Source organism: Furipterus horrens, unplaced genomic scaffold (genome assembly GCF_987537825.1).
Source record: "Furipterus horrens unplaced genomic scaffold, mFurHor1.1.pri manual_scaffold_3, whole genome shotgun sequence".
Taxonomy (NCBI): Eukaryota; Metazoa; Chordata; class Mammalia; order Chiroptera; family Furipteridae; genus Furipterus; species Furipterus horrens.
Window position 1 is genome coordinate 12,566,097 of NW_028327173.1, and position 26,914 is coordinate 12,593,010.

Here is a 26,914-nt window from a genome sequence, read left to right on the forward strand (position 1 = left end):
ACTTCAAACTTAACTACAAAGCTACAGTCACCAAGACCATGTGATTCTGGCATAAGGACTCACATACAGATCAATGGAACAGAAATGAGCGTCCAGAAATAAACCCTAACACATTTATGTCAAGTTATTTTTGATAAAGGTGCCAAAGCAATTCAATGAGGATAGTCTTTCCAATAAATGGCATTGGGACAATTGGATATCCCCATGCAAATACATGAATTTATACCCTTACCTCACACCATAAAATTTAATTCAAAATTGATCACAGACCTAAATGTAAGCACTAAAACCATAAAACTCTTAATAGAAAATATAGGAATAAATCTCCGTGACCTTAAGTAAGGAAATGATTTATTAGCTATGACACTAAATGAGAGGTTCCCCGTCCCGCAGCTCCCTTGGTGCGGACTCAGAAACGAATTGTCTGAGGAGAGGGAAGGGTGAGTGTCTCTCACAGGAGATTACTGATCACTCCTTTCTCAGTCAGGGTTTTTACTGCATCTGCTACGTGCACGGGGTAAGCACGCAGGCCTCTGCCAAATGGCTGGGAGTAAGAAAAAAGGGAAGCATAAATCAGCATAGGGAGACAGGCAGCAAGACTGTGAAGTGCCAAGGCATATCATAGAAGTCCAGATGCCTTTTTTTACTTAAACATTTTGTTTTCACCTTCTACTGATAAGAAGTTGGGGCTACACAGAGTAAGCAGGCTTCATCAGCTTCAAAGAGTGCATTGCATTCCTATTCTACTTCTAAAACCCCCAGAGTGTGGGACTGGCAACGTGCTATGTGGGGCGCATTTGCCAGCTGCTTAAGTCTTACAGGTCCATATTTCTGGTCCAGGCTCCACCCAGCGGCTACAGCCCTTTGTACCATACATACCAGTCTCCCACAACTAACAGCACAAGCAACTTTAAAAAAAATGATAAATCAGACTTCATCCAAATTCAACACTTTTGCCTGGCCGGCATGGCTCAGTTGGTTGGAGTGGTGTCCAGTAGACCAAAAGGTTGCAGGTTCAATCCCCGGTCAGGGCACACACCTAGGTTGAGGGTTCAGTCCCTGGTTGGGGTGCATATGAGAAGGCAGCTGATCAATGTTTCTCTCTCACATCGATGTTTCTCTCTCTCCCCCTTACTCTCTCTTAAAGCATTGAAAAATGTCCTCAGGTGAGGATAAAAAAAAAAAAGAAAACTTTTACACTTCAAAAGATGCTATTCAGAGACTGAAAGCATAGGCCTAAGACTAGGAGAAAAGATTTGCAAATCAACTATCTGATGAGGAACTTGTATCTAGTTATATAACTCTTCTAATTCAACAAGGCAAATAACCCAATTTTAAAAATAGACAAAGGATTCTAATAGACATTTTACGAAAGATAAACAAATACCCACTAAGCACATGAAAAGATGGTCAACATTAGTAGTCACCAGGAAAATGCCACCTGAAACCACTATGAGATTCCACGTTGTAACCACTAGCATGGCTGTAATAAAACACAGTAACTAGTGCCGACAAAGGCAGGGAGAAACTGGAACCCTTATACATTGCTGATGCAGCCATTTTGGTAGTTTCTGAAAACATAAATTTACTATATATAGTCCAGCAAGTCCACACTCCTACTTATATACCTAAGTAAAATAAAAACATACATCCACACAACAATTTGGATGTAAATTAATGTAAACAGTTAACATCAATCATAATAGCTAAAAAGTAGAAGTAACCCAAATGTTCATCGACTCATGAATGGATAAACAAAATGCGTTAGATCCATACAACGGAATACTATTTGGCAATAAAAAGGAAAAGAGGTACTGATTCATGCAGCAACATGGATAAAACTCAAAAATTGTATGGTAAGTGGAGGAAGTCAGTCACAAAATGTCACATACTGTGTAATTCTATCTATATGAAACGTACAGAAAAGGCAAATCTGTGCAGAAACAAGATGAGTAGGTTGACTAGGGATGGGAACAGGGACTAGAAATGGGCACAATGGATCTTTTTCGGGTGATGCAAATGCTCTAAAATTGGACTGCAGTGATGGCTGTACATACAACTCTATAAATTTACTAAAATGACTGAATTATAAATTTTATCTTAAAATGAGTGTATTTCATGGTATGTACGTCATACCTCAATAAAAAGTTGGAGTTTGGATATAGTATCAAAGAATAACATCCACCACTATTTGAAAATTATCTCAAAATACTCCCTCCTTTTAAATCTATTTGTAAGTTGGATTATCCTCATCAATGTAACCTAAAATGTACTGAAAACAAATACCAGCTGTCTTCTATTAAGGTAGACACTAAAGACTTTTGCAAAAATGTAATAAACTGTGTCCCACTTTTCATTTGATTTTTAAAAAAGTTATTTTTCATGAAAATGTTATGTTAACATGTAAAGGGTTTATATATTTTTTAATGAATTAAATGCTTAAAATTTTCTTTAGTTTAAATTTCTAATATGATAAATATTGATAGGTATAACCCACATAAATATAAGCTTGAGTATAAGGAGGTCCTGAAACCAAAACTTTGGAGAACCACTTTACTACAACCAAGCCTTTTTGGACTCTAACCTGGAATGTTCCAGAAGCACCTTTACCAGTTATTTGTTCTAACTGGCCTCTCTCTACTGCTCTCTGCAGCGCATTCTTCAACAGCTGAGGCCTGCAGAAAAAACAAAAAATAGTAATACATGTATCAGTGTAGTGAAGGAAAGATTTGAAGAAATAGATCCAGGGTTATTCCCTGAACTAAAGTTCTGATTTCTTTTATATGTAGTACTTTGTTAAAATGGACAATAAAGTAATATATCACTGGCACCCTTTTTTCTTCAAGCAAAGACACTAAGTCATTATTTGTACATACAGACCTGTTTCCAAAATGTCAGGACACCCCAAAACCTATCATTTATTAGCATCAGACCACAACAGCAACCAAACTGTGTAAGCAAGCAAAGAATGGGTATTTTTAAAAGATTGTATTTATTTATTTTTACAGAGAGGGAAAGGAGGGGAGAAAGAGAGGGAGAAAAACATTGATGTGAAAGAGAAACATGGACTGGTTGCCTCTCATATGTCCCCAACTGGGGGCCTGGCCTGCAACCCAGGCACACAACCCAGGCACACACTCTGACTGGGAATCAAACTGGCGACTCTTTAGTTCACAGGCTGGCACTCAATCTACTAAGCCATACCAGTCAGGGCTCCTATACGATTCTTAACATCCCTCTATTTTGTATCTGCTAATTATGCTTCTTAATCCCTGAACTTTTCCCCCATTCTCCCCCTTCCCCCTCCCATCTGATAACCCTCCAAATGATCCCCACACCTATGATTCTGTTCCTGTTCTGATTGTTTGCTTAGTTTTTGTTTTTATTTTTTAGATTCTGTTGTTGAGAGTTGTGAGTTTGTTGTCATTTTAATGCTCGTATTTTGAAGGGGACTGAGGTATCATAGTCTTATGTACAATGTTTCTTGTATCTTGTATATTTTTCAATAAATGTCTCTGTATTTCATATTACCTGACTGGAAACTTTCTGGACAGACCTCGTATGTTTAGAGAACAGGGCATAAAACTGAATTCTGGGCTGTGTTGATTTTGGGGGTGGGTAGAAAAACAGAGTATGATGGAGTTACACAATACACAAGGATTCAGTATTAAAATATGATTTCTAATGCCATATGACAGAATTACCCTCAAAAGTTTCTAAAGGCAACTAACTTCTTAGAGGTCAACCCCAAGTTTTTTCTCTAGGGTTGCAAAAAAATCATTATTATTAAATTGAGGTGACTTGCACATTACATAACAGTCTTTAAACATTATAACCATATTTAGCATGGTCCCATGCTCACACCATGAAAATTAATTACTAACATGTAGCACTTACTGCATGCCAAGCTTAATATGTACTAAGAGACTTAAGTCTCCTAACAACTCCATGTGTTAAACACTGGTTATCAACGAGGAAATTGAGGAACAGAAACGACTTATTCAGAAATACAAAGCTAGAAAAAGACAGAATTTAAACCCAAGGGAAATTGTCCTGAAGTCTCTGCTTAGTCACAAAGCTCTAGAGCCTCCAATATATGGAAGCAGAAATTTAGGTTCAATCTCATATTCTCCAGGGCCTTTGTCCCTTGAGTGGAATTGGAATGTCCAGGTGAAGTGCCCATATTTATTCATTTACTCATTCAACTAGTATTTTTTAAAGCATTTACTGTGTGTTAAGAGGCTTGGGGGAAACTGAAGAAAACAATATGGATAAAAAAATCTTGGCTTTTAGGAATATGACATTTTTATGGGGTAGACAGGTTATCTTTTTAAAAAAGCATTGAAATATGCCATATGTTAGAATGTGATGCATGTTATAGAGGAAAGCAAGGCGGAGAAGAAGTCCGAGTGCTGGGAAAGAAGGGCAAGGTTGCAAATGTAATTTAAGTGGTCCTATCGACCATCTGCATCATGCGGGTCATGTCTGGATACGGACTTGAAAAAATCAACTGTGAAAAGTCATTTTGGAGACAACTGTGGCCATTTAAACATGGCTTTGCTACTGGATGTTAAAGAATGACAAAAATTTTAAAAAGATTTTACTTATTTTTTAGAGAGGCGAAGGGAGGGAGAAAGAGAAACACTGATGTGTAAGAGAAACCCCGACTGGCTGCCTCTTGCACACTCCCCCCAACAGGGGGCCTGGCCTGCAGCCCAGGCACTCCCCTCACTGGGAATCCTTTCAGTTCATAGGCCAGTGCTCAACCCGATGAGCCACAACAGCCAGGGTAAGAATTACTAGTTTTGCCAGAAGTAATGTTAGTATAGTTCTGTTCCCTTCACATTTATGTGTATTTTTTAAAAAATTTAATTTATTGAGGTGACAGTGGTTAATAGGGTCACATAGGTTTCAAGCATAATTAGTATGTACATATGTGTATGTTTGAAAATTTTCAAAATAAAATGTTTAAAAACTAGTAAGGCAGTCAAGGCAGGCCTGTGGTGGTAACAGCAGACTAAGAAACCTAAGGAAATGAAAGAGTAAGCCAAGTGGATTACGGGGGAAAACTAGTCAGGCAAAGGGACTGCAAGGCTCTGAGGCCGGCAGCGGAGGGAAGAGTAGCAGGAGATTCGGTCAAAGATGCAATGGCACTGTAGTGTCTTGCAGGTTATTCTAAAGCAGCAGTTCTCAACCTGTGGGTCACGACCCCTTTGGGGGTCAAACGACCCTTTCACAGAGGTCGCCTAAGACCATCGGAAAACACATATATAATTACATATTGTTTTTGAGATTAATCACTATGCTTTAATTGTTTAATTTGTAACAATGAAAATACATCCTGCATAATCAGATCTTTACATTACGATTCATAACAGTAGCAAAATTACAGTTATGAAGTGGCAACAAAAATAATTTTATGATTGGGGGTCACCACAACATGAGGAACTGTATTAAAGGATCGTGGCATTGGGAAGGTTGAGAACCACTGTTCTAAAGACTCTGGCTTTTACTGTGAGAGAAAGCCACTGGAAGGTTTGAACAGCAAGGTGACATGACCTCACTTACATGTTTTGTAAGTCTCACTTTCACTTCTATGTTAAGAACAGACTGGAAGGGAGGGAGTGTGAGAGAAGCAGTTAAGGGGTTATTGCTCTAACATAGGTGAGAGGTGATGGTGGCCTGGAAAAAAGAGATAATAAAGTCTATAGAGATATTTTATAGACAGGACCAAAGTAATTGCTTACAGATTAGATGTGTGGGTGAAATAAAGAGAAGACACCAGCACACACCCACACTTTTTGGCCTCATCAAACGGGAAAATGATGGTGCCATTAAATGAGATAGAGGTGATATGGAAGGTACACAGCATTTTTTTCTGGGGTGGGGTGGGGTGGGGAGGGATGGGGATATCAAAAGTTCAGTCTTGGACAGGTCCAGTTAGACACATCAATGATGATATCGAATAGGTATATCTGTATATATGAGTGTAGAATTAGAAGGGGGATGTGAGCTAGATTTATGTATCTGTAAATTAGTAAACAAGTGGTTTTAAAGCATTAAGAGTGGAAAGAATTACCAAGTGAATGTGGACAGACAAGAGGCCTAAGGTCTAACCCCGGGGCACTCTTATATTAAGGAGTCAGGAGATGAGAAATCAGCAATCCTTAGGAGACTGAGAAAGTATTAGTGTAGCTGCAGGAAAATCAGGAGGATATAGTGTCCTGAAAAACAAGTAAAGAGCATTTCAAGCAGGTGGCAGGCACCCACTGTCAAAAGCCAATGAGAGACCAACCAGCAAATAAGTTAACCACTGAACCACTGAAATTTGCAACATGGAAGTCATCGGTGACACTGACAAGTAATTCAGGTAGAATGGTGAGGTTAAAATGAAGTGTGATAAAAGTGGGTTCAAGTGAAAGGAGGACAGAAATCAGAGAGCAAGTACAGACAACTCATACTTTGAAACTGTATTTTTCTTGTTCCTTTGTTTGGCCAAGTAATTATGGCTTCATGTGAGATTTAAAAAAATATATGTATGACAACAGGACTCCATTACAGTCAGAGGGAAAGAAAAGCAATATGGTTTCACAGAAATAAAGGGAAAATGCCCCGGCTGGTGTGGCTCAGTGGATTGAGAGCTGGCCTGCGAACTGAAAGGTTGCTGGTTTGATTACTGTCAGGGCACATGCCTGGGTTGTGGTCAGGTTCCCAGTTTGTGGGCACGTGAGAGGCAAATAATCAAACAAATAAACAAATAAATGAATCAATCTTAAAAATGTTTTCTATAAGATCAGAGAGAGGCAACCGGTCAATGTTTCTCCTTCTCTTTCTCTCCTTTCCCCTCTAAAAATAAAATCTTTAAAATAAACAGAATTTTCCAAAAGTCATCATAACAAAGGTCTCACAAAAACACTCAAAACAAACTGTGATTTAACAAATTTAAATTAGTATGTCTGCAAGAACCCACAAATAAGCATGTGACAATCTAAGTGGCCAGTCTAGATGTTATTAAGTGGCAATTTTTACAAATGAAATATTAGTATCAAAATTCTCAGAATTTTACATATGTTTAAATGAAGGTATTATGCTAGTTCTATGTAGAGTAGAAAACTTAATTCTTTATGCCTCAGTTATAACTCTAAATAAAATATAGTTAAGTACCAACTACACTATAACCCATTAGAAAAACTACTATCACAAAAACAGAAAGTAACAAGTGCTGGTGAGGATATAGAGAAATTAGAACCCTTAAGCACTGTTGGTGGGAATGTAAAATGGTATAGCCACTATGGAAAACAGTATGGTGACTACTCAAAAAACTAAAAATATAACTGTCACATGATCTAGCAATTCCACTTCTAGGTATATACCGAAAAGAATTGAAAGTAGAGTCTCAAAAAGAGACATGAACACCAATGTTCACAACAGCATTATTCGCAATAGCTAAAATGTGAAGCAACTCAAGTGCTCATCGAAAGATGGATAATCCAAATGTAGTATATACAAACAATGCAGTATTACTGAGCCTTAAAAAGGAAATTCTGACACATGAGAAACATGAATGAACCTTGAGGATATTGTGCTTAGTGAAATACGCTGGTCACAATAAGACAAATACTGTATGATTCCACTTATATGAGGTAATTAGAGCACTCAAAAATCAGAGACGAAAGTGGACTGGTGGTCACCTGGGGCTGGAGGAAAAGAGAAAATGAAGAATTCTAGTGATGGACGGTGGTGATGGTAGCACCTTATGAATACATTTAATACCATTAAACACTGTACATTTAAAAATGGTTAAGATAGTAAAGTTTGTATTTATGTGTATTTTACAATAAAAAAATTAGAAAAAATAATTTAAAAATAATGAGCAGATGAGAGGACACAAGAGTTTAACACTGAATCTAGCAGCTGACATCATGAAAGAGTTTTTCTGTCAGGGTCTTATAAATGTTAATAAGTAGTTTGGGTTTCAAAAAGAAACTATATATGGAGATATGAAAAAGAACATACAATGGGACAAAAAATTAAACCCACAAAAAAGGTTTTATTCCTAGCTCAACTGTAAGTAACCCTTGCTGAATACTTAAATCTTTCTCCTTTCTCATGAAAAGTGGCTAAGAGAATAACAGACATCTTTGCTTTCAAGTCCAGACCAACATGTCATACCTGATGTCCACTCTAAGTTTAGGGTAATACTGAGACACATATTTTCTGATGAGGCTGTAGGAAGCTTCTTTAGGTTCACAAAGGCGAGTGAAGGCCAGTGGGAGGATATCCTCCAATTTTACTTGTGGTTCTGAATCCACTGCAGAGCTTCTGTTCTGAAATGCAGTATCAATAATTATCATCATTAGAAATATAGTTTTCTGTTCACATACTTCTATATTCAACTCAAAGGCTTTTCTAAGTTGGTTGCCATCAACTAACCAATACAAAACTATCACTTCACATTCAAACAAATCATATCACAGTGGTATAATGTTAGTTCTGTGGCAACTTAAGATAAAAAATTTCAGATTGAATTAAAAATACATATAAAAATAAAAAGGAATGGTAGACTTTATTTAAAGGCCTTAATTCATTTTTAGCCTTTAATACAAACAATGAAAAGGATTATAGAGCACCTAAGAGCACTGCACAAGAGTTCATTTTGAAAGTGTTGGTCAGTTTTATGAAAAAAGTAAAACATTTTCAGAGTTGTTAAAACAAATATGTGAGAAATATTCATGATTTCAATTACTGACAGATGAAATACTAGATATTTCACTTTATTATTGTATAAATATATTCTATAAATGAAATTATGTTATCTTGAGGAGCAGGAGTTAATATTAGCAAAAAAAGAGAAAAACTGGCTTTGGGTAGTTGGAGGGTATAATATGGAGTAAAAATGTACCAGTTTGCTTCTAGTTTAAATAATGTTTCACAAGAAGTAGGCTAATCTCATACAACTTCCCATAACTAATAGGGCAGATAAGCCCACAGACTCTGGGGCTGGAGTACTTGGGACTGCACATGGCCTGTTCTCTTCACTAGCTGGGCAACAATGAACAACTCACTTGTAATTTCTCTAGGACTTTGCAGAAAGGCCAGCGTGACACAGTGCCTGGCACAAGTTGTAAGAGTATCACAGCATACTATCAGACTGTGGTATGGACTTCTTACCTTTCTGTTTCTGGATTTCGGAGGGGTTTTTCTTGATTTCTGGACCACAACAAAACTCCCAGAAGCACCTTTCCCTTTTACCTAAAGTAAATTAATTTTAGTTACAATAACAAATATTTTAATTTTAAATTATTTTGGTATTCATATTTGTAACTTTTTACCAGATTAAACAAATTACAGGGGATAGTGATATAAGAACTAATGTAAAATGCTATTCAACTTGTCAGAGGGAAAAAAACAAAAACAAAAACAAAACCAGTGGATTAGTCAGGAGACTGGGACTGAATCCTATGTATGGTACCATCTAGCTATTCAATAATGGACAACCCTATAAATCCTCTGAGCTTTTGTTTCCATGCCTACAAAATTGGGGAAGAATGCTATTGTGATACCAGATTAAACAGTCTATTACAAACTTTCAAGAAATAAAAACAAAGTCCCATGGAAGGAAGTAAGGGACACAACTTCTTGGGGAAAATGAAAAAAACCTTTATCTTGAAAGGAAGATAGCTAATTGGCAAAAGTTTACAGCCTAGTTGACTTCAGGCCATAATACGTCTTAGGTTGCCCATTAGACTATCCCTACATATGGGAAACGTTATGGAAGTCATACCACATATTTCTACAGTTTACGAAGCACTTTCATAGAACTTCAAAGTTGATTTACATTAACCTGAGTCCTCCACACTTTAGCTTTACCTACACTGCTATGAATATAGCAATCCAGCTAAAATGCTTCTTGCCTACATAATGTTGTTTAAGCACCAAATGGAGGGCCAGGTTATGAGGCAAGAATAGGTCACAAAGAATATTTTCATAAAGAAAAAAAAAACCAGCTCATAAATTGTGCTGACATATACTATGATACAGGATAGGTGTTAGTTCTAATTATATTGGTTACACAGAATCTTATCATCAATAATTATTTTAAAGGCCACTTAAATAGCAGTTTTGCAACATTCTGAAAAAGCTATTGCAGGATATAAGCTCCATACAGCAAGAATATGTTTTCCTCACTGATGGACCTCCAAGCATGTGGAATAAGGAGACATTCAATATATACTAGTGGAATTAAGTACTTGTTGAAAGTTCCTAAATGCCTGAGGGGTACAGAATTCTATGTCAATCAAACTATGCAAAAAGGTATAGAATGAAGGCAAGAGGACCATGGGAATGTAGTGAACTGGATCCTTAGAACCATCTTTGCCACTCCCCATGGGACCCTGGTAATTACTTCATCCCTCTGAACCTCTGAAGAGGTTTAGATAAGATTAAGCCCATTCTAGCTTTAGATTTCCATGATTCAAAGCAACATTTTGATGTACTATGCAAAGTAACAGATTTAGCTTGAAATCATTAATGGTTTTAGTACTAGTTTCAATTTACACAGGCTTCTCTCATGTTCCTAATAAGCTTTAATGGTTTTAGATACTCTTAAGTAAAGGTGAATCTATTTACAAAGTTAATTTATAAAGCAACAAGTCTAGTCACATAAGCAAGGCTTTAAAACTAACAAACCTAAGACAAAAGCAATTATCATTTTTGCTGCTGCAATGATAGGATTCCTTAACCCCACTTATCTTTAGCACGATATGATCTTAAGCAGAAGCTGCCCCCAAAGAAAGCCAATTAAAAGTATAAGCAGCTAGAAAATACACTATCTAGCCTACTGCTTCTGCTCTCTAGAATACTTATAAAAGGTAACTGGCAGTAATTCTGAAACCTAGTTTCAAATGATAAAACTAGGTTAAACCTAAGCATTTCAACATGTTAACTTATTTTTAACAAAAAATGAGCTTAAACTTTACTAAATGTGGACTTACACATTGGAATGATCTTATTACCAACAGCTATTTAATACCTGTTTGATGACACCTCTATTTAATTCTCTTTTCAGTGCTTGTTTAAGGAGGTAACCTCTTCTCTCCAGCTCCAGAGAAGGGTACTTATGAATGATGTATTTTCTAATAGCAACAACTGATGCACCACTCTTCTGGAAGCATGCCTGAAAAATAGGTTTACTGAATCATACACGTTACTTTAAACTAGCTGCTTTTCATTATATAAAGAAGGTGATCCATGTTTTCAAAATAAATTATTTTGGAAGTGAACTTAATAATGGATAAAAAATGAACAGCATTTCAGCTAAGCTCAGCTGCAAAGAAATGAATTAAAATATTTCCGCAACGATAATTTAAAATTGTTCGAAATATCAAAGAGATACAACATGTGAATAACATTCTGTATGTTAATAAGGAACCTCATTCCATTTTAATTCTATTCTATATTTAGAAGACAGATCTTTAGCTTAAAACAAGGAAAGCAGAATGCTGGATCACAGATCTGGCCCATTTTACGGAATGAGTTTTGGCACACCAATGTCAACAGAGAACATAAGCAAAAATACTCTGAATAAATGGCATAAAAGTAGATTTACAAGGAGTACACTCTTAACGGGAGTTTTGGATAACAAGGCATTAAATTGCAATGTAAAGTGCCCCCTTCCATTTTCATTCTATTGACTGATGCCCATGGAAGGCTTAAGCAGGTTATTATGTGACAAAGGCAGCAAAGTTTTTCAAATGCTTTACATTTTGAAGCACACTTAAATAGCATCTGTTATTTACCTCATGGGCTAGTCCACCAATTTTGTGTTGCCATTATCTATAAAATGAATGTAGCACATACTCATTTTTATTGAATAAAGACTTGGATGAGTGTTATACACTTCGACAATAACAAAAAAGAACTCACAGATAGATGGACCAGAAAAGATTGAACAACACAAAACAAGTTGTGTTAATACGGGTCCTCTTCAAGTAAATGTCTGACCTATTACAAACTATTGTTTATTTCTGATCTTATAAACACATACAAACACAAACAAAAGAACAAAAATAGGCAAAAGAACTCTGCAATGTTAAAACAATCCCTTGTTCACCAAACTGTCAATGAGATTGGAGTAGACATTAAGACTCTTGTTTCAGAAAATTGTTAACAGTGGTTTGAAATCATGATTTGTTTCACTGCATGGAATTCACATGAACTGCGTATATACATGCACAATCATATTCGAATGATTTCTTTAGGCCTGATTACACTTTTAATTTTTTTGTTTTACTATTTTAAAATTTCAGTCCCCTCTGCATCCTCACTGTTAACCCTACTCTTTGAAGGAAGACAACACAAAGAAAAGAGATCTCACTACACTCAAGCTATCTAGAACAAGTAAGTTTTCTCACTGCGTTGAGAGCACTCTTGAAAGAGTGCAGGGAGAGATCTGGGTCAGTGTGGTCTTCTCAAATTTGGAGAATGATCACCAGGTTGCTCCTTCCTATCCCTACCATCCTTATAAATTGATCTGTATCTCTCCCCCCAATTCTACTTCAGATCTAAGGACAGGGTCCCTGAAATGAGGGGGTCTATGACTTCTATTTTAACTCCTCTTACCATATGATCACATGAAATAAACAAGGCAAAATTAACCAGAATAATTTACACATACACACAAATGAAAAGGCAGGGCAGATTGAAAATAACTTTAAAAATTAGAATAAGACAACCACACTTGATGACTGCATAAGCTAATGAAATTCAATGGATTATAGCAAAGTCATAAAGCTATGGAAGGAGGATAACTTTTTAAATATTTTGGAATGGGTATGTAATGAAGCAAAGTAGTAAGAGGATTTTTTTTTTTAAGTATATTTTATTGATCATGCTGTTATAGTTGTCCCAAAAAGATGAACAGAATAAGTCTAAGATGAAATGCCTGAAATAAAAACTTGCCTTAATGGCCTCAGTCAGGATCGCATCCATCTTGGGGCGTGGGGAGGAGGCCATCGGTGTCTGTTTCTGGGCCCTCGCTAGCTGGCTGGCAGAAAGAGTAGCCCAGGAAGGTATTGTTTTTTTCACTTTCTTCTCCTTTTCTTTAGACTGATCTTTCTCACTTTAAAACAAAGAATTATTATTGTGCCAAATAAACTCTCCAGAAAGAGGCAAAGGTCAGAAAGAGGAAAAGACCAGGGAGAAATACAAATTTAATGCTTTAACTAACCTCCACATTAAAGTGACACACAAAATAAGCAAAATTTTACTAAATAAAACATACTTTTAAAAAATATGGTACTACAAATTAACCAAAAAGATGTTTTCTCTTAGGTGCAGGAGAAAGGAGTCCTATAAATTAGTGCTGGTATAAAGAGCCAGCACATATAAGAAATCAGAATTTTTAAATGTATTCCAATGAAACAGCTGCAATCTAGTATAGTGGAAGGAACTCAAGCTCTGAAGTCAGATCAGAGCACTTCAGTCTGAATTTTAGCCCCAATGTATAGAGCTATATGCTCCCAGCAAGTGACCTACGTCTCTGTCTCCTCAGCTGTAAAATTTTAATACCAAACACTTTACAAGGTTGTTAAAAGAATTATAAAATTATGTTTATAAAACAATGTCGTGAGCCATAAAGCATTACACAAATTATTCTATCTAATAATGACAGCACTGTATGCACCTAAAACACAGGGAAGCTGTTAAAAATTCGAGACTTTACATATACCTATGAAACTGGGATAAAGGATTCCCTGAGGCTTACAGCTAGAAGGTATAGTACTAGGTTATTTTTTTATTTAAAAAGCAATTACTGTTTTGACCAATTATGAAAAGAATAAAATGAATGCTCCAGCTGTCTTGCAAAAACATTTAGTTAAAAAAGAACTGCCACTACACTGTACAGATTATCAACAGCAAACTTTGTTTTCAGGTTCTCAAAGTCACCCTCCAATTTAATGTTCATCAAACATATACAGAGTTTTAGGGTATTCCAGCAATGGCTTAATACAGATTAATGCTTTCTAATATAAGCACATAAAAATAACTCATTCCTGGCACAGAGGGAGGAATAAAAAGATTGTCTCCCAGGTCAGATTTTTATATGCATGTTTCATTTCTGATTGAAATTATGTCAATGCTTTGCCATGGTTGGGCAGCTCAAATGGTTCAAATGTTGTCCAATAACCCATGGATGTGGGTTTGATCCCCAGTCAGGGTACATACAACAATCAACCAATGATGCATCAAGAAGTGAAACAACAAACTGATGTTTTTTTTCTCTCTCTCTTCCTCCTCCTGCCCTCTCAAAAAATAAATGTTTGAAAAAAGTATGCCAATGCTTATAATATCACACTCCCACAATGAATTCTAAGAACAAAAACACACTCCAAAGCCAAAAGGAATGAATTCTGTATTATTCAAACCACTGTTCTAAAACTAATGCACAGTCTAATAGGCCATACAACTACATAAACCTATTTTAAATGTTAATTCTAAAAAGAAAAAAACAAATAGCAAATATCTGTTATAAGCCACTGTTAATAACTGTTTAAGATAATCTTGTCTGCAGTTCTTTTACATAGTCTTTAATTATATATAGCAAGAAGGCTAACTCCTTACTCCTTTTTGGTTTCCTCAGAGGACTTGTTTTCTTCCTTTTCTTCATTCTCAGGCTCCCCCTTTGGCTGTTCTGTCTCACTAGATGTAGCAGGTGGAGTTTCATTCTCTTGTTCTTCTACAGTGGAGACAGATTCCTCTGAACTTATGTCTGGTTCTAAAAAATCAGGTGATCAGAATTGCAGCAAGTAGATATATATTAGAGCCTGAGTCAATAAAAGGTAAAAGTTTATCTTATTAAACAGATAAACCAAATGTTCCCATTAACAAATGGATTCTAAAATAAACCAATGACTAGGAGTGCAGTTGTCTTTCCTTGTTTCTATCACTCAAAAGTTGCCTATGCAAGGAGGTGCTTAGCCAGACAATTATGTGAGAAAAGGATACAGACCAGGAAATTACACAGAAAGGGAAAATCATTTCACCCCAAATCAAGTATCTCAATAATTCTACTCTGCCACATTAATAATGAGACTCATAATTAGGAAATTAGCCATTTCATAATTTAACAAATTCTAGTAAGGGATAAGTAACAGAAAATTAACGTGTATTTCCCAAGTGAAATGACTGAGGCGACAGCAGAAATCTGAGGGAATACTGAGAGGTCTGCAGCTGCTTGTCTCTTTGAGCAGCTACTCTAAAATACAGAACCCCAAGAAATGGTTAAGCAGGGACTTCAAGGAAAATCACTCCAGGGGCAAAAAATAAAAACATGTTTCAAAAATTTGTTCAATTTACATTATGTGGATTACTGACATAATGATGAAGACTACTTTGTGGCCTTCAATGTAAGAGAATTAAAAAATGCCACTTCCTTCTTATAACCACATCACATATATACAATTCTAAAGAAATTTCTAGTTTCTCAACAAATTAAATGTCTAAATCATAAATTCCAGGACAGTCAACTATCATTTGTAAATCTCATCCAGGATTATACTCTTCAACCTGATTTACATGTAAATCTTAACTCCTCCCATTTATGTTGCGCCAAAATTGAGGGTTTTGAGACAGAAACATCTGGACTCTAGTTGTCTTTTTAATTCTCCAGCTTGATATCTTAGGGCAGGTTCTTTGACATCTCCAACTCTCAGTAACCTTACTTCACAGTTATTATGAGGATTGTATAAAATGTTTCAGGGGAAGATTACAGGCTGGCAACTGTACTACATGGGTGATTCCCACTCTCCTTTGGCCTCCTCCACTGCTTCTAGAACAGTTTCACAAAGTATTAGGGCTAGAACTTCATTATAATGGTATCTAGTGATACAGGTAACTACAAGATGTAATTTTTATTATGGTTATCTTTTACTACCCTTTGCTCCAACCATTTGACCTAATTGGCTGCATGGGTAAGAACTTAGTCATCTGTTTATTTATTTACATATTGCTTTATCCAAAAAAGGATAAAAATCTAAAACGGTATACTGGGCCTTACTGTAATACTAGAGCTATAAATTTAATTTCATATTCTTTTCTCAAGAATAATTGCTTAATAGTTGATGGCTTAATAAAGGTCCAGTCACTCACCGGATATTGAGCACATATTTATTATGTGTAAGACATTGTTTCTAACTAATTATACTGTTATGTCTGCCTCTGTGTGAAAAGTAGGGCTTATGAAATTAAAAATATAAGTGAAGTCTAATTATTTTCATGTACAAAATACTATAATGGGGTAAAGAGAAGTTGAAACAAACACACAACTTGTGAAGTGACTTACTGGTCTTGTATAAATTCTTGGCTGACCTTTCTAATACCTTACACTCGAACCCTCTGGCATGTATTCTGTAAACTGACGCTGTTATTAATTCAGTGGCTATAGCTGGCTGTTAAACGTGCATCAAGATGGGCCACTGAGCTGCTTATCTCAGTGCTGGACAAAAGATTCAATCTTCAACTCAAGAGCACCTATTACTGTAATATGTCGATTCCCTTGTCACTAACACCTTAGGCCAGGGCACACAATTGCTTATAATCTTCGTTTGAGACAAAACCTTGGCTCAGCTGGAAAAGATTACAACCCTGGTGAACCAGGGATAAAGGAAACAAGGGTGTACATGTTTTTCATTTCTAATCTGTGCTGGTCAGCAAATACTTGGTTGTTAACAGCCATGACAGGGACATCACCATGTGTTCACTCTGGAAAACCTGAGATAAAGTGCAATAAAGGAAAAAAGGAAAAGAATAAGGAAAGAAAAAGGTTATGAGGAGAAAAGAGAAAAGCAAGGAAAAGGAGAAGAGTTGGACGCCATAAAGGAAGGAACAGGTTGATGGTGCTACATTTTTCTCAATTCATCACGCTCCCACCTGTGTGGCCAACCTTCTCTCCACCAATACCAGTTTTAAACCAATGTTTTGATCACCCATTTGCTTCCTTAAGGCCTCCTGATGATTTCTGGGTGGGCTTTCACTGTCCATTTTGAAGGCCTAAGTCCTCCGTCCTTCCATTCTTCATCCTCTTGAGATGGTATGCCCAGAAGCTACTCTTCAACCATTCCTGTTCTTTCCAAATTTTTTCTGTTTTTAATTCCAAGAACATGAGATTTTCACCTTCCAAAAATCTTTAGAAACAAGATAAAACCCTTATTTTGCCCGCATGGCCTGGAAATGACATAGTGACGGTACCACTTCTCTCTTTAAATGTTCCCCCAAAACACTAGGCTATGAAAAGAAAAAAGTGCGTTCAAGAGAATTTATGGGACACTCCAACTTGCAATAAAACCTTTCATCTTTTTAAGTTGTTTACTGCTTTACTTTACCTGGTTTTCCTTCCTCCCCTTCAGCAACCTTGCTTTTGGGAGGAGTTTCTCGGGTAGAATTCACAGTTCGACGAATCGGCATGGTGCTATCTTCTACCTTCTAAGAAAAGAGATGGCCATAATCACACATGCATTAAAAAATTCTCTTTTCTCTTTCCCAAGGGGCCTAACTGGGTGTCAGAAGATAGTAAATTCTAGTCTACTTCAGGATCTAATGCAAATTAACAAGTTTTTTGAAGTGAAATATGATTTTTAGAAGTACTTTTCAAAATACTTGTTTTAGCAAGAATTTAAAATGCAAACATAATTATACTTGATTTAGAATAAATATAGAAGGTGGACAGTTTTCTGAGAAATCTGAGGGGAAATGGGAAGATGAAAAGAACTCTGTATATTTTATTTTTTCAGATTCACAATCTAGACTCCCCAAAGTGGGGGAAGGAACATGTACCAAGAAGGACCCAGAAGAACCTGAAGTCAGGGACTGATCCAAGAGTGAGCTTCAAGAATATGTCAGCCCCTACCTCACCTAACTTGTCCGCGTGGATCAGCTGAGCTCCTACTATAAGTGGGAGTGCCTTAGGATGGACGAGTTCACCTTGAGACATATCAGTCGCCATTTAAAATAATTTCTAGGCCCGAGTACAGGTTACACTCTGAAGCCTCTGCTGTTAACCACAAGGATTTTTCCTAATGGTTTCAGTGTGGTGAAAAGTCAACCTAAAGCACAGAAAAAATCTGGTGTGAAGATTAACAGAAACAAAACTAAACTAAAACATCTAAATTTAATATACATGCAAAGGGAACAAAAATTTATAATACTTAGAGTTAAGTGACATATGACTTGGTCAGTTATCATTCAGAAATATAAAATCTGTATCAAAATATAGACTATGTAAAGCAGCGACTAATAAATGCATAAGCCACAGCAGCTGTTGCACTTTACACATGAACAAAGGCAACAAGCACAAGAAAGCGTGTAAGGAACTAAGCGCCACCCCATCCTGCTGCCATCAGGAACCAGGACAGAATGAGATTAAGGAACAGTTTAGTCAAATTTTACTCAAAGATTAGTTAAAAAAAAAACAAACTACTAAAGAACATAACATACTAAGTCTCCAGACCCAGAGAAGTAAATTTAGACCATTACCTAGGAAAACAGAAGTGTGCTTCTAAAACCTCATTTGTCATATTTTTAATGTAAGCAAAACTAGCACAAAAGAACATAATTAAATATTCAAAATTAAAACTCATGTCACTCAAATTTACCTGATCATTAACAGCCTCTGCCCCCACTAAAATCTCATCTGGGACTCAATGACACTTTATATCCCTCCCCAATATAAGACAATGATCAGTTAGTATTTAAATCTCTTTGCCAATGAATATTAACAGAGAATTGGTAGACTTTAAAGTTCTAACCCAGTCTAGGAATTTAGCTTTCAATTTGTCAGATAAATAGTCCCAAGCTAAAACTGGGACAAACCCAGAACAGCCAAACACAGCCCTGACGGTGTGGCTCAGTGGGTTGGGCGTGGTACCGCACATCAAAAGGTTGCCTCTTCACCCTGGCTGGTGTGGCTCAGTGGATCAGGCACTGGCTGCTGAACCAAAAGGCTGCCTCTTCGACTCCCAGGGTTGTGGGCCAGGTCCCCAGTTGGCAACTAATGGATGTTTCTTTCCCTCCTCCTCCCTCCCTTCCCTTCTCTCTAAAATAAATACATAAATAATTTAAAAACAAACATCCAAACAGAGAATGCTTCCACATTTACAGAGAAAATCTTTTTATGGGAACACCAAGAGCAATACCAGACTTGTGAATTGTCAATCAGCTGCAAGCAAAGGAGCTAAAAGAATTCAAGGTAGTATAACACAGTAAAACTTATTATCAAGAGTAAATTAGGAATATCCATGAGTATTTAAACATTTTTAATTATTACAAAAGCTACTTAAATGCTTACACAGCAATTCACTTCAAACAACTATAAGATACAGAAATAAAGAGGGTTGTTTCCTGATTTGTGAAAGGAGGCCATGTTGGGTTTAAGTGCATTATTTAAGTTTGTAAAACTGAAGTCTATCTTGGAATAATTTCAATATATAGATCTGCTCATTCATCCACTAGCACTTTGATAGTAATATGCCTTCCTTGATAATACTAATAAAAAAACTAAGCAAATCTGCTATTTTATTATGTGAACATTATGCAGAGATTAAACATCACAATCAGGTTATTTTGGTAAAGTGATACTGCTAATTAATTTATCTTTCTTAACCCATGATAACACACTACCTAGACTGAAAATGCTAATGTAAAATCAACAAAAGCTTCAGAAGTTTCTGTTCATAGGGTATCTTTAAAAAATATTTTTTCCCAGTAAACAAGATATTGAAAAAGTGTCAAAACCTTTCCCAGTCAACTCTGTACTAATTACTAAAAATTAAAATAAACAGATTAATAAAGGGAGGGAGGCACAGAAAGCTACTTTTAATGCCAAAGTCATAAAACTGACTAAAATCAGGGCAACAACAGGCACATGGTCCATAAACACATCAGACACCATTAACTCTTAGGACAAGAAAAACAGCTTAAATTAGAGCAGTAAGAAGCATGCCTAGGTTGGAATAACCTCAGAAGTACGTACAGAGTGAGGAATAAGTTGGTTTGCCCACCCCACACCCAAGATCCTGACAGTCTTCTGCTTAAAACGTTCCAATGACCACACCCTCCTGTATGTGACTCATTTTACCTCTAGTGCTCTTTAGTCAGCTCACTCTGCTCTCTTGACCCCCCAAACAGAGACCTTCTTTTGGCCTTCCAGCTGTTCTCTGCTCATCCTTGAATCTGTGTTTGCACCTGCTTTTCTATTAAACTGGAACACTCTTTTATAGATGCTTCAGTCAGGTTTCAGCTCAATGTTACCCTGAATCAGAAAGGCCTCCCATCTCTCTTACTCTTCTTCAGGTTTCTTTATAGGACTTAACACCACCTAAAAGTCAATATATGTCTGTTTACTTGTTTAGTGTCTCTCCAACTGTATTCTCAGTACCTAGAAGTGTCCAAACATAGTGGGTGTTGGATAGATATCGGGGGAAAAAAGTTGAATGAACAGTGACTCTGACAGTACTTAATACTATATACAATATGTGAAGAACACTTAAAAAAGTAAAACCCCAAGTTATCTTAGATAAATATTAAGACATGTTTGTCTGACTCTGACTTCCCTTTGTAAAGGTCATGGAATTTATAACTTCAGTCTATAGAACTTTCTTCATCATAGGTGAGTTAATGAGTTTAGTAACTTCATTGTTCATTAGCGAACTAGCAAAACTGCATGAACGCTTAATTCACTTCGCCCTAACATCACCACGTACCTAATGCAACTTTTGCTGCTGCACTTTTGAATGGTCGCTTAGGTTCCCCCACTTGTTCCCTGTGGGAGAGCTCATCTAGCTGGTTCACTGCAGCAAACTTGGTGCCTAAGAACATATCAGGCATAGAATGCGTTCAAAAAATAGTTGTTAAATGAAAAATAGATGAAGCTTATTAGTTTCCCCTGGGTTCCTGTATGAGCCACAAACAATCTGAGTTTACCTGTGGTTTATGCGGTCTTCCTTTGGTGATATTTTTTTATTTTTAATTTAATGTCCGTTAAGAATACAAAGATTTGCTTTTGTCAAGGGAAATGCAGATTGTTTTAATGCAGGCAATAAAGAAAACACTATAAAAGTAAAAAGTTCAGAATTTCAGTTTTAGATTACTCTCTCTACATTAAGAGGAAGCAATAGACAGATAAGCAGGAGCTTAATATATGTTTATTAATATCCTTGAAAATACGCATTTTAGGGAAAGTACCGTTATTTCATATCTTACCATAAAAAGTATGCAATACATTATAATGTCACCAGCTATGCAATGAGTACACCAAGTTGGTTCTAACCAAGTCTCACAATACTCAGACTTAATGGGGTAATGTCAGAGAAAGGTGCCTGTAATCTGACTGCCCGCCACCTTTTTCCACATTCACATCTCCATAAATCAGTATGTATTTAATTAGCGCCTACCCAGGGAAGAGACACTATGGCCAGTTCAAGAGTAATCACGAGAGCTGGCTACACAGAATTTTCATCTTTCTATGAAGAGTTCTGCACACTTCCTCCACAAACTTCCCGCTTTCAACCTTCTAAATACTCTTAAAACAAAGCCAAAAAAAAAAAAACCAAAAACAGAAACAAAAAACAAACCCTTTAAAATATTACTTCTACTTTGAAACACAGTACAGTACACTAAACTTTTGAATGAAGCAATACAATTTTAAAAGCTCATAATCATTTTATGACTGTGCCAGATGAAACAAAATTAAAAGTCTCTTTCAAAACAAAAGTAATGACTAGCCTAACTTCGCTGAGACAAGACAGCTTGGCCGTAAGGTTCCAGGTGAATTTCTACGTGTACTTCCCATTGGATTCTCACTTTTCAACGCAATGAGAACGCAGGAAGCATAATAAACAGAGGGCGCTGACACGCGGAAGGGGCGGTGAAGTTCACCGGGGCCAGTGCTCTGTGCGGGAGGTGAGCGGTGCTCGGTCCCTGACAGTGGCCAGTCAGGTATCAAACTTCGGATCCGGGCTCTCACTTCACCACTGCCGCCCCCATCTCTTCACCTACGCTCCTAGTCACAAGCCTGCCTTTATCAATACCACACGCCTAAGGTGCGGCGAGTACCAAGATCTAGGAACGCCAGACCGGAAAACGAAAGCTTAGGCCCGTGTCGCGGCGGCGGCGGCGCCCACAGATCTGCAACCCTCGCCCAGACCGCAGAGACCAACACGATGAAAAGAGCAGCAGAGACAAAGAGGCAGGGAGCGGCCGGTGCGGTGCGCGAGCAGAAGGCGGGGGGAGAGCGGAGCCAAGATGAAAGCAGCGAGGCAAGGAACGGGAGGGCTCAGCGGCGGCGGACGCCGAGACGCTGCGGGGCGGCTGCAGCTCGGGGCTCACGCTCCGAGATGCATGCGGCCCAGGCCGACGCCACCACCCGGCAGCTCCCGCCCGCGCGACGCAAGAAGCCGCGGACCGCTAGCACCAGCGCTCCACTAACTCACCACAGGGAGCTCCGTAATGGCGGCGGCAGAGGCGATGAGCCCGGGAGGCGGGCCCGCCGCAGCCAGTCACTGCCACCGGCATCTCTCGAACCGGCTACGAAAACCGCTGAGGGAGTGGGGCATGAAGGGGAGGGCGGGTGCTGTGCGCGAGGCCCGCCGCGGCCTCAGAGCATGCGCAAATCCTCAGCCAATAGAGGCGCGGTGGGCGGACACTGACGCAGGCGCAATGGGACTAAAGGCCCTCGACCAGGAAAGCACTCTCCCTTCTCCCCCCACCCAGGCCCAAACAAAACAAGGGCGGGAGCGCGCGCGTGGGCCCCAAAGGAAGCGTCAACTACTGGGGTAGGGGGCTAGGACGCAGAGGGGAGGGCAAGGAGGGGGCGGAGCGGCCGGGGAAGGCAGACAAAAGGCGCCACCTCCGGGGACCCCCTAGCGCCCCGCCCCCTTTTATCGAGAAGTGGCGTCGGTACCCGAGTGAGCGGCCTCTGCCACTCGCCTTCGGGGTCTAGCGAGCTTGTGTCCACTCCCCGCCCGCCAGTTCCGTCCTCTGTTACCTTTGCGCTTCCCCCTTCCTGGCGCTCGCGTCCGGTACGGCCTCTCGGCGCCACTCCCGCTGCTACTCGTCGCCTCCGCCGCTGCTGTCCTCCAGGCCCAGCCGCCGAGCTCTGCCGCCCCGCCCCCCTGTTCGCGGCCCCGCGCGCGCGCGCCCGCGCCGGCCCCGCCCCCTCCGCGCGCCGGCCGCCGCGTCCCCGGACCGCGGCAGGGGAGAGAACGTGGAAACATGCTTTCCCAGCTCGGTGTGCGGGGGCGCGAGAGGGCGCTCCGAAACTCCAGGCTGCGCGCGCGGGGGTTGTGTGTCCGAGCGCACTTCAGCCTGCACTGCGCTGGTGGCACCGGTTATCTTGGGAAGTGCGGTGTCGTTTTCCTCTGAAGAGCACGCTTCACTGTTGACTCGTTTCCTATACTTTGTAGTTCAGTCTCTGGTCTCAACCGGGTTTCTGCTTTGACGATCCGTCTGCCTTTATAAGGGTAGGCATTTCCCGCTTCTCAGTTTAGCCACAGTACAAGAACAAACTACAGTGTCCAGCTTTGAAGACCGCGGAAGAATTGGAGAACCGGGTAGCGGAGAATTCATTACCTCGCATTCGTTCTCATTAAGTATGCAGACAGTACGGGGCTGAGTAGGGACTCAGGAAAAGAACTGCAAGAGTTGCTTTTCTAATCTATGAAGCGGTCATCCTTGACCCCCTAATCAGCATACACAAGGTCTCAGAAAGGAAACCCTGAGATTAGAAAAGCAGGAATTTACTTAAGTAATCTACATACGGTTGAAAATGTAACCTTTCAAAGCCGGTTTGGAAAAATTCGCTGTATTTAAAGTAGCAGGTGGTTTTTTGGGGGAGGGCGGGGAGGGGTGTGGAGGAGATGCCGGTAATGGATATGGGGAAATAATAAACACTAGAATTGCCCTGAGGCCCATAGCAGTGTGACCAACAAATGCATGTGCAAATCATTCTAAGGATTTATGATGAAATCGTTTAAGCACTTGCTAGCCCAGCCCTCAGTCTCTGCTGTAGCACCTCTGCATCACCGGCTTCCCTAGCCACAGCTATCCGCTCCAGCAGTCCCAAACTCAGACGTGTGAAAATTTAACCGCCGCCGCCAAACCTATTCACAAGGGGTTGTGGTCGTTTTCGCCATTTCGTCATCCTTCTCACTTCATTGTATTTTATCAACATTTCTATCCTTTGTCTCCATTTAAAAAGAATTTATTTAAAGATTTTATGTACTGATTTTTAGAGGGAAAGGGAGGGAGCAAGAGGGAGAGAAACATCAATGTCTAGTTGCCTCTCGCGCGCCCCCACCTGGGGACCTGGCCTGCAACCCAGGCACGTGCCCTGACCAGGAATCCTGCCCCCGCCCTCTGGTTCGCCTGCCGACACTCAATCCGCAGACCCACACCAGTTAGGGCCTTTATCTCCCTTTTTAAAAGACCCTTTTCCATTTTTATGTATTAATATGCTTAAAATATCCAACCTTTCTTTTTCTCTAAAATGGCTTTTTACCCCGTCTCATTCAAGAGACGTAACTTGCCCTGACCAGTAGGGCTCATTTGGTTGGTTGGGTGTCCTCCAGCAAGGCCAAGAGTTGCCAGTTGATTATGGTCAGGGAGTCAGGGCACGTGCCTGGGATGCGGGTTCGGTCCCAGCAAGGCGCGGGTGATTCTTACATGATGTTCCCTCTCCCTCCTTTCCCCTCTCACACGAACATCAAAGTCCCTGAAGCTCCACCATTCAGGGATTCATTCCTTTGGTTTAAGTTTCACTCTTTAAAAAAAAAATTTTTTTTAACCCTAAAAAAAAAACTACCCAACTAGATTTCTCCTTCTCTGCAGATTTTTGTTTAAATACACACACACACACACAATTTATTCTGTTGTTCACAACATGTACACCAAAGAAGGGAAAACCCTGAAACAAAATTCTTTCTCAAGTGTGTGTGATGTATGCATACCACACAATCATGCATTAAGTCTACCACTTGCTGAATTCTGAAGCTGTATGTGTTGTTTATTTAGTTGCATCTGAGTTAAGACTCCATGAAGGTAAGGTTTTAGTTTATCTCACTTGGATTTCTTTGTACTAGTAAAAATATTCAATTGTATTTGTTAAAAACATAAAATTAATGATAATTTTTGTATCTTTTACTTAAATTATTAGGCTGTTTGACCTGCACTGGAAAGGACATGCACCTTGGGACCTGGCCCACTCTTATCCAGTGTATGGAGGTTACCATCAGGGCACCCGTAAGACCCTCTTGCTGAGACCTCTCATACTGACAATCAAAGTCCCTGAAGCTCCACCATTCAGATTCATTCCTTTGGTTTAAGCTTCACTCTCTTCAATAGCAGTTTTAGAGTGCTAATACCAAGGAGAGCTAACATACAAGCCTCAAAATGATCACTGAGAATGCACTGTTTTCATCTTGAGACCCGAGAATCTAAAGCTTGCCATTCTACAGTAAGGAATCAGAAGAATAAGAATTCTGGGTGTCTGACTTGAGGAACTTCTAGGAGAGAGAAAAGGAGTACATGACTTCACAATTCTGCCCAGGACCACCCTGTTTACAGGAGTGACTTGGGGGTCCCATAATCATGAGGAAATACAGGGTTTGTGAGCTAGAAAAGGAACTTAAAAGTCCCCATAAAGCAACTGCATAGTCTCTAGTTTTTTTTAACAAAAACACCCTTTTTCAGAAGCCACGTCTGTTGAAACTTTAGTATACAGAAGCTTTACAGACTTACTACCTGTTGTGAATACAATAGGTTTTATTTTTTCTATTCCACAAATTTAAAGCTAAGTGATATTTAAGTCTGTTAGCCTAAAAGGTTTTGTTTTGTATAGAAAAGCAAAATATATGACTTTGGAATTTTAGGCTTACGGATAGAGGCAACTGCAGACTCCAAGAGTGTTCCCAACCAAAGCAGAGACACTGGATTCACAGGGCTGAGCACTGAAACACTCACCTACTCATTTATCTACTCATATTTTACCTCGTATTAACAAGGACAAGTTTGAAGAATAATTCTTAGATTGCCTGGTGAGAAGGTTTCTGTTGCTAGGCAGGCTGATCTTTATTCTGCCCATAAATCCAGGCTGTGGGATTGTGATTTCAGGTGGAAGGAAACCAAAGCCAGGCCAGGGCTTGGATCCCTTAAGAATGTACGGTCCTGGCAGGGTTGGAGGTCATTTGACTTTTCTGGTTTCCAGCCAGAAAGATGGGAAATAGCTCTTAATATAGTTGCAACTTGGAAAGGGATGGAAAGAGAATGAACAATTTATACCATCAGGCAAAAATTGGAGGCTGATGAAGATTTAATATTCTTCTACCACCCCCATAATGGTCTTATTGTTACCTAAGGCCAAGACCCTGGCTCACAGATAAGCAATATCCCTGGATTCTCCTCTGCCAATGTTACACTTTGCTCTACTCACTGGTGGCAATATTACTCCATTCAACTCGGCAGTCACGGAACTAAAACTTTTTCCTAAATTCTGAAAAATCCTGAATCTGAAACATGTTTGGTCCCATTGGTTTTGGATTAGGGACCATAGACCAGTATTTAAAAGCCAAATGACATTTACTATCATAAGTTTTATTCTAGTTCTTTTTAAAAAAAATTCTGGTTGCAACCCATTAATTTTGCCATTCACAGTTTGAGAATCTCTGTCTTGGATGTCATTAGCCCTTTGCTGTTCCACTGCAACCAACATTTCTAGTTACTTGAGGGGGTCTGAAAAATGTTAGTGCCAAGGGTTTCCTGTCATTTTGAGGACAGTGAAGAACAACTGTCCTTTAGTTTGAAGCATCTGATACATTGGATGGAGTTACAATTCGGCCCCTCAAAGGAACAAAAACATTTGGGAATG

The 26,914-nt window shown here is 39.0% G+C and overlaps 1 protein-coding gene across 5 annotated transcripts in view; it reads right to left on the reverse strand.

Moving 5' to 3' along the window:
* Positions 1-23,166, reverse strand: part of HP1BP3 (heterochromatin protein 1 binding protein 3) — a 31,192-nt gene extending 8,026 nt beyond the window's left edge. Inside the window, exons 1-9 of one of the 5 annotated variants that reach the window (XM_090268726.1) lie at positions 23,039-23,166; positions 17,906-18,101; positions 17,382-17,478; positions 14,623-14,776; positions 12,961-13,120; positions 11,033-11,176; positions 9,172-9,252; positions 8,173-8,327; positions 2,585-2,675 (exon numbers count right to left, since the gene is read on the reverse strand). In XM_090268726.1, the coding sequence (XP_090124852.1) occupies positions 2,585-2,675; positions 8,173-8,327; positions 9,172-9,252; positions 11,033-11,176; positions 12,961-13,120; positions 14,623-14,776; positions 17,382-17,478; positions 17,906-18,001 (978 nt within the window). In that variant the 5' untranslated portion in view covers positions 18,002-18,101; positions 23,039-23,166. Of the gene's footprint in view, positions 1-2,584; positions 2,676-8,172; positions 8,328-9,171; positions 9,253-11,032; positions 11,177-12,960; positions 13,121-14,622; positions 14,777-17,381; positions 17,482-17,905; positions 18,102-22,484; positions 22,591-23,038 lie in introns of those variants that run through there. The other 4 variants (XM_090268724.1, XM_090268725.1, XM_090268728.1 and 1 more) reach the window with 4 other exon arrangements.
* Positions 23,167-26,914: the final 3,748 nt, after the last annotated feature.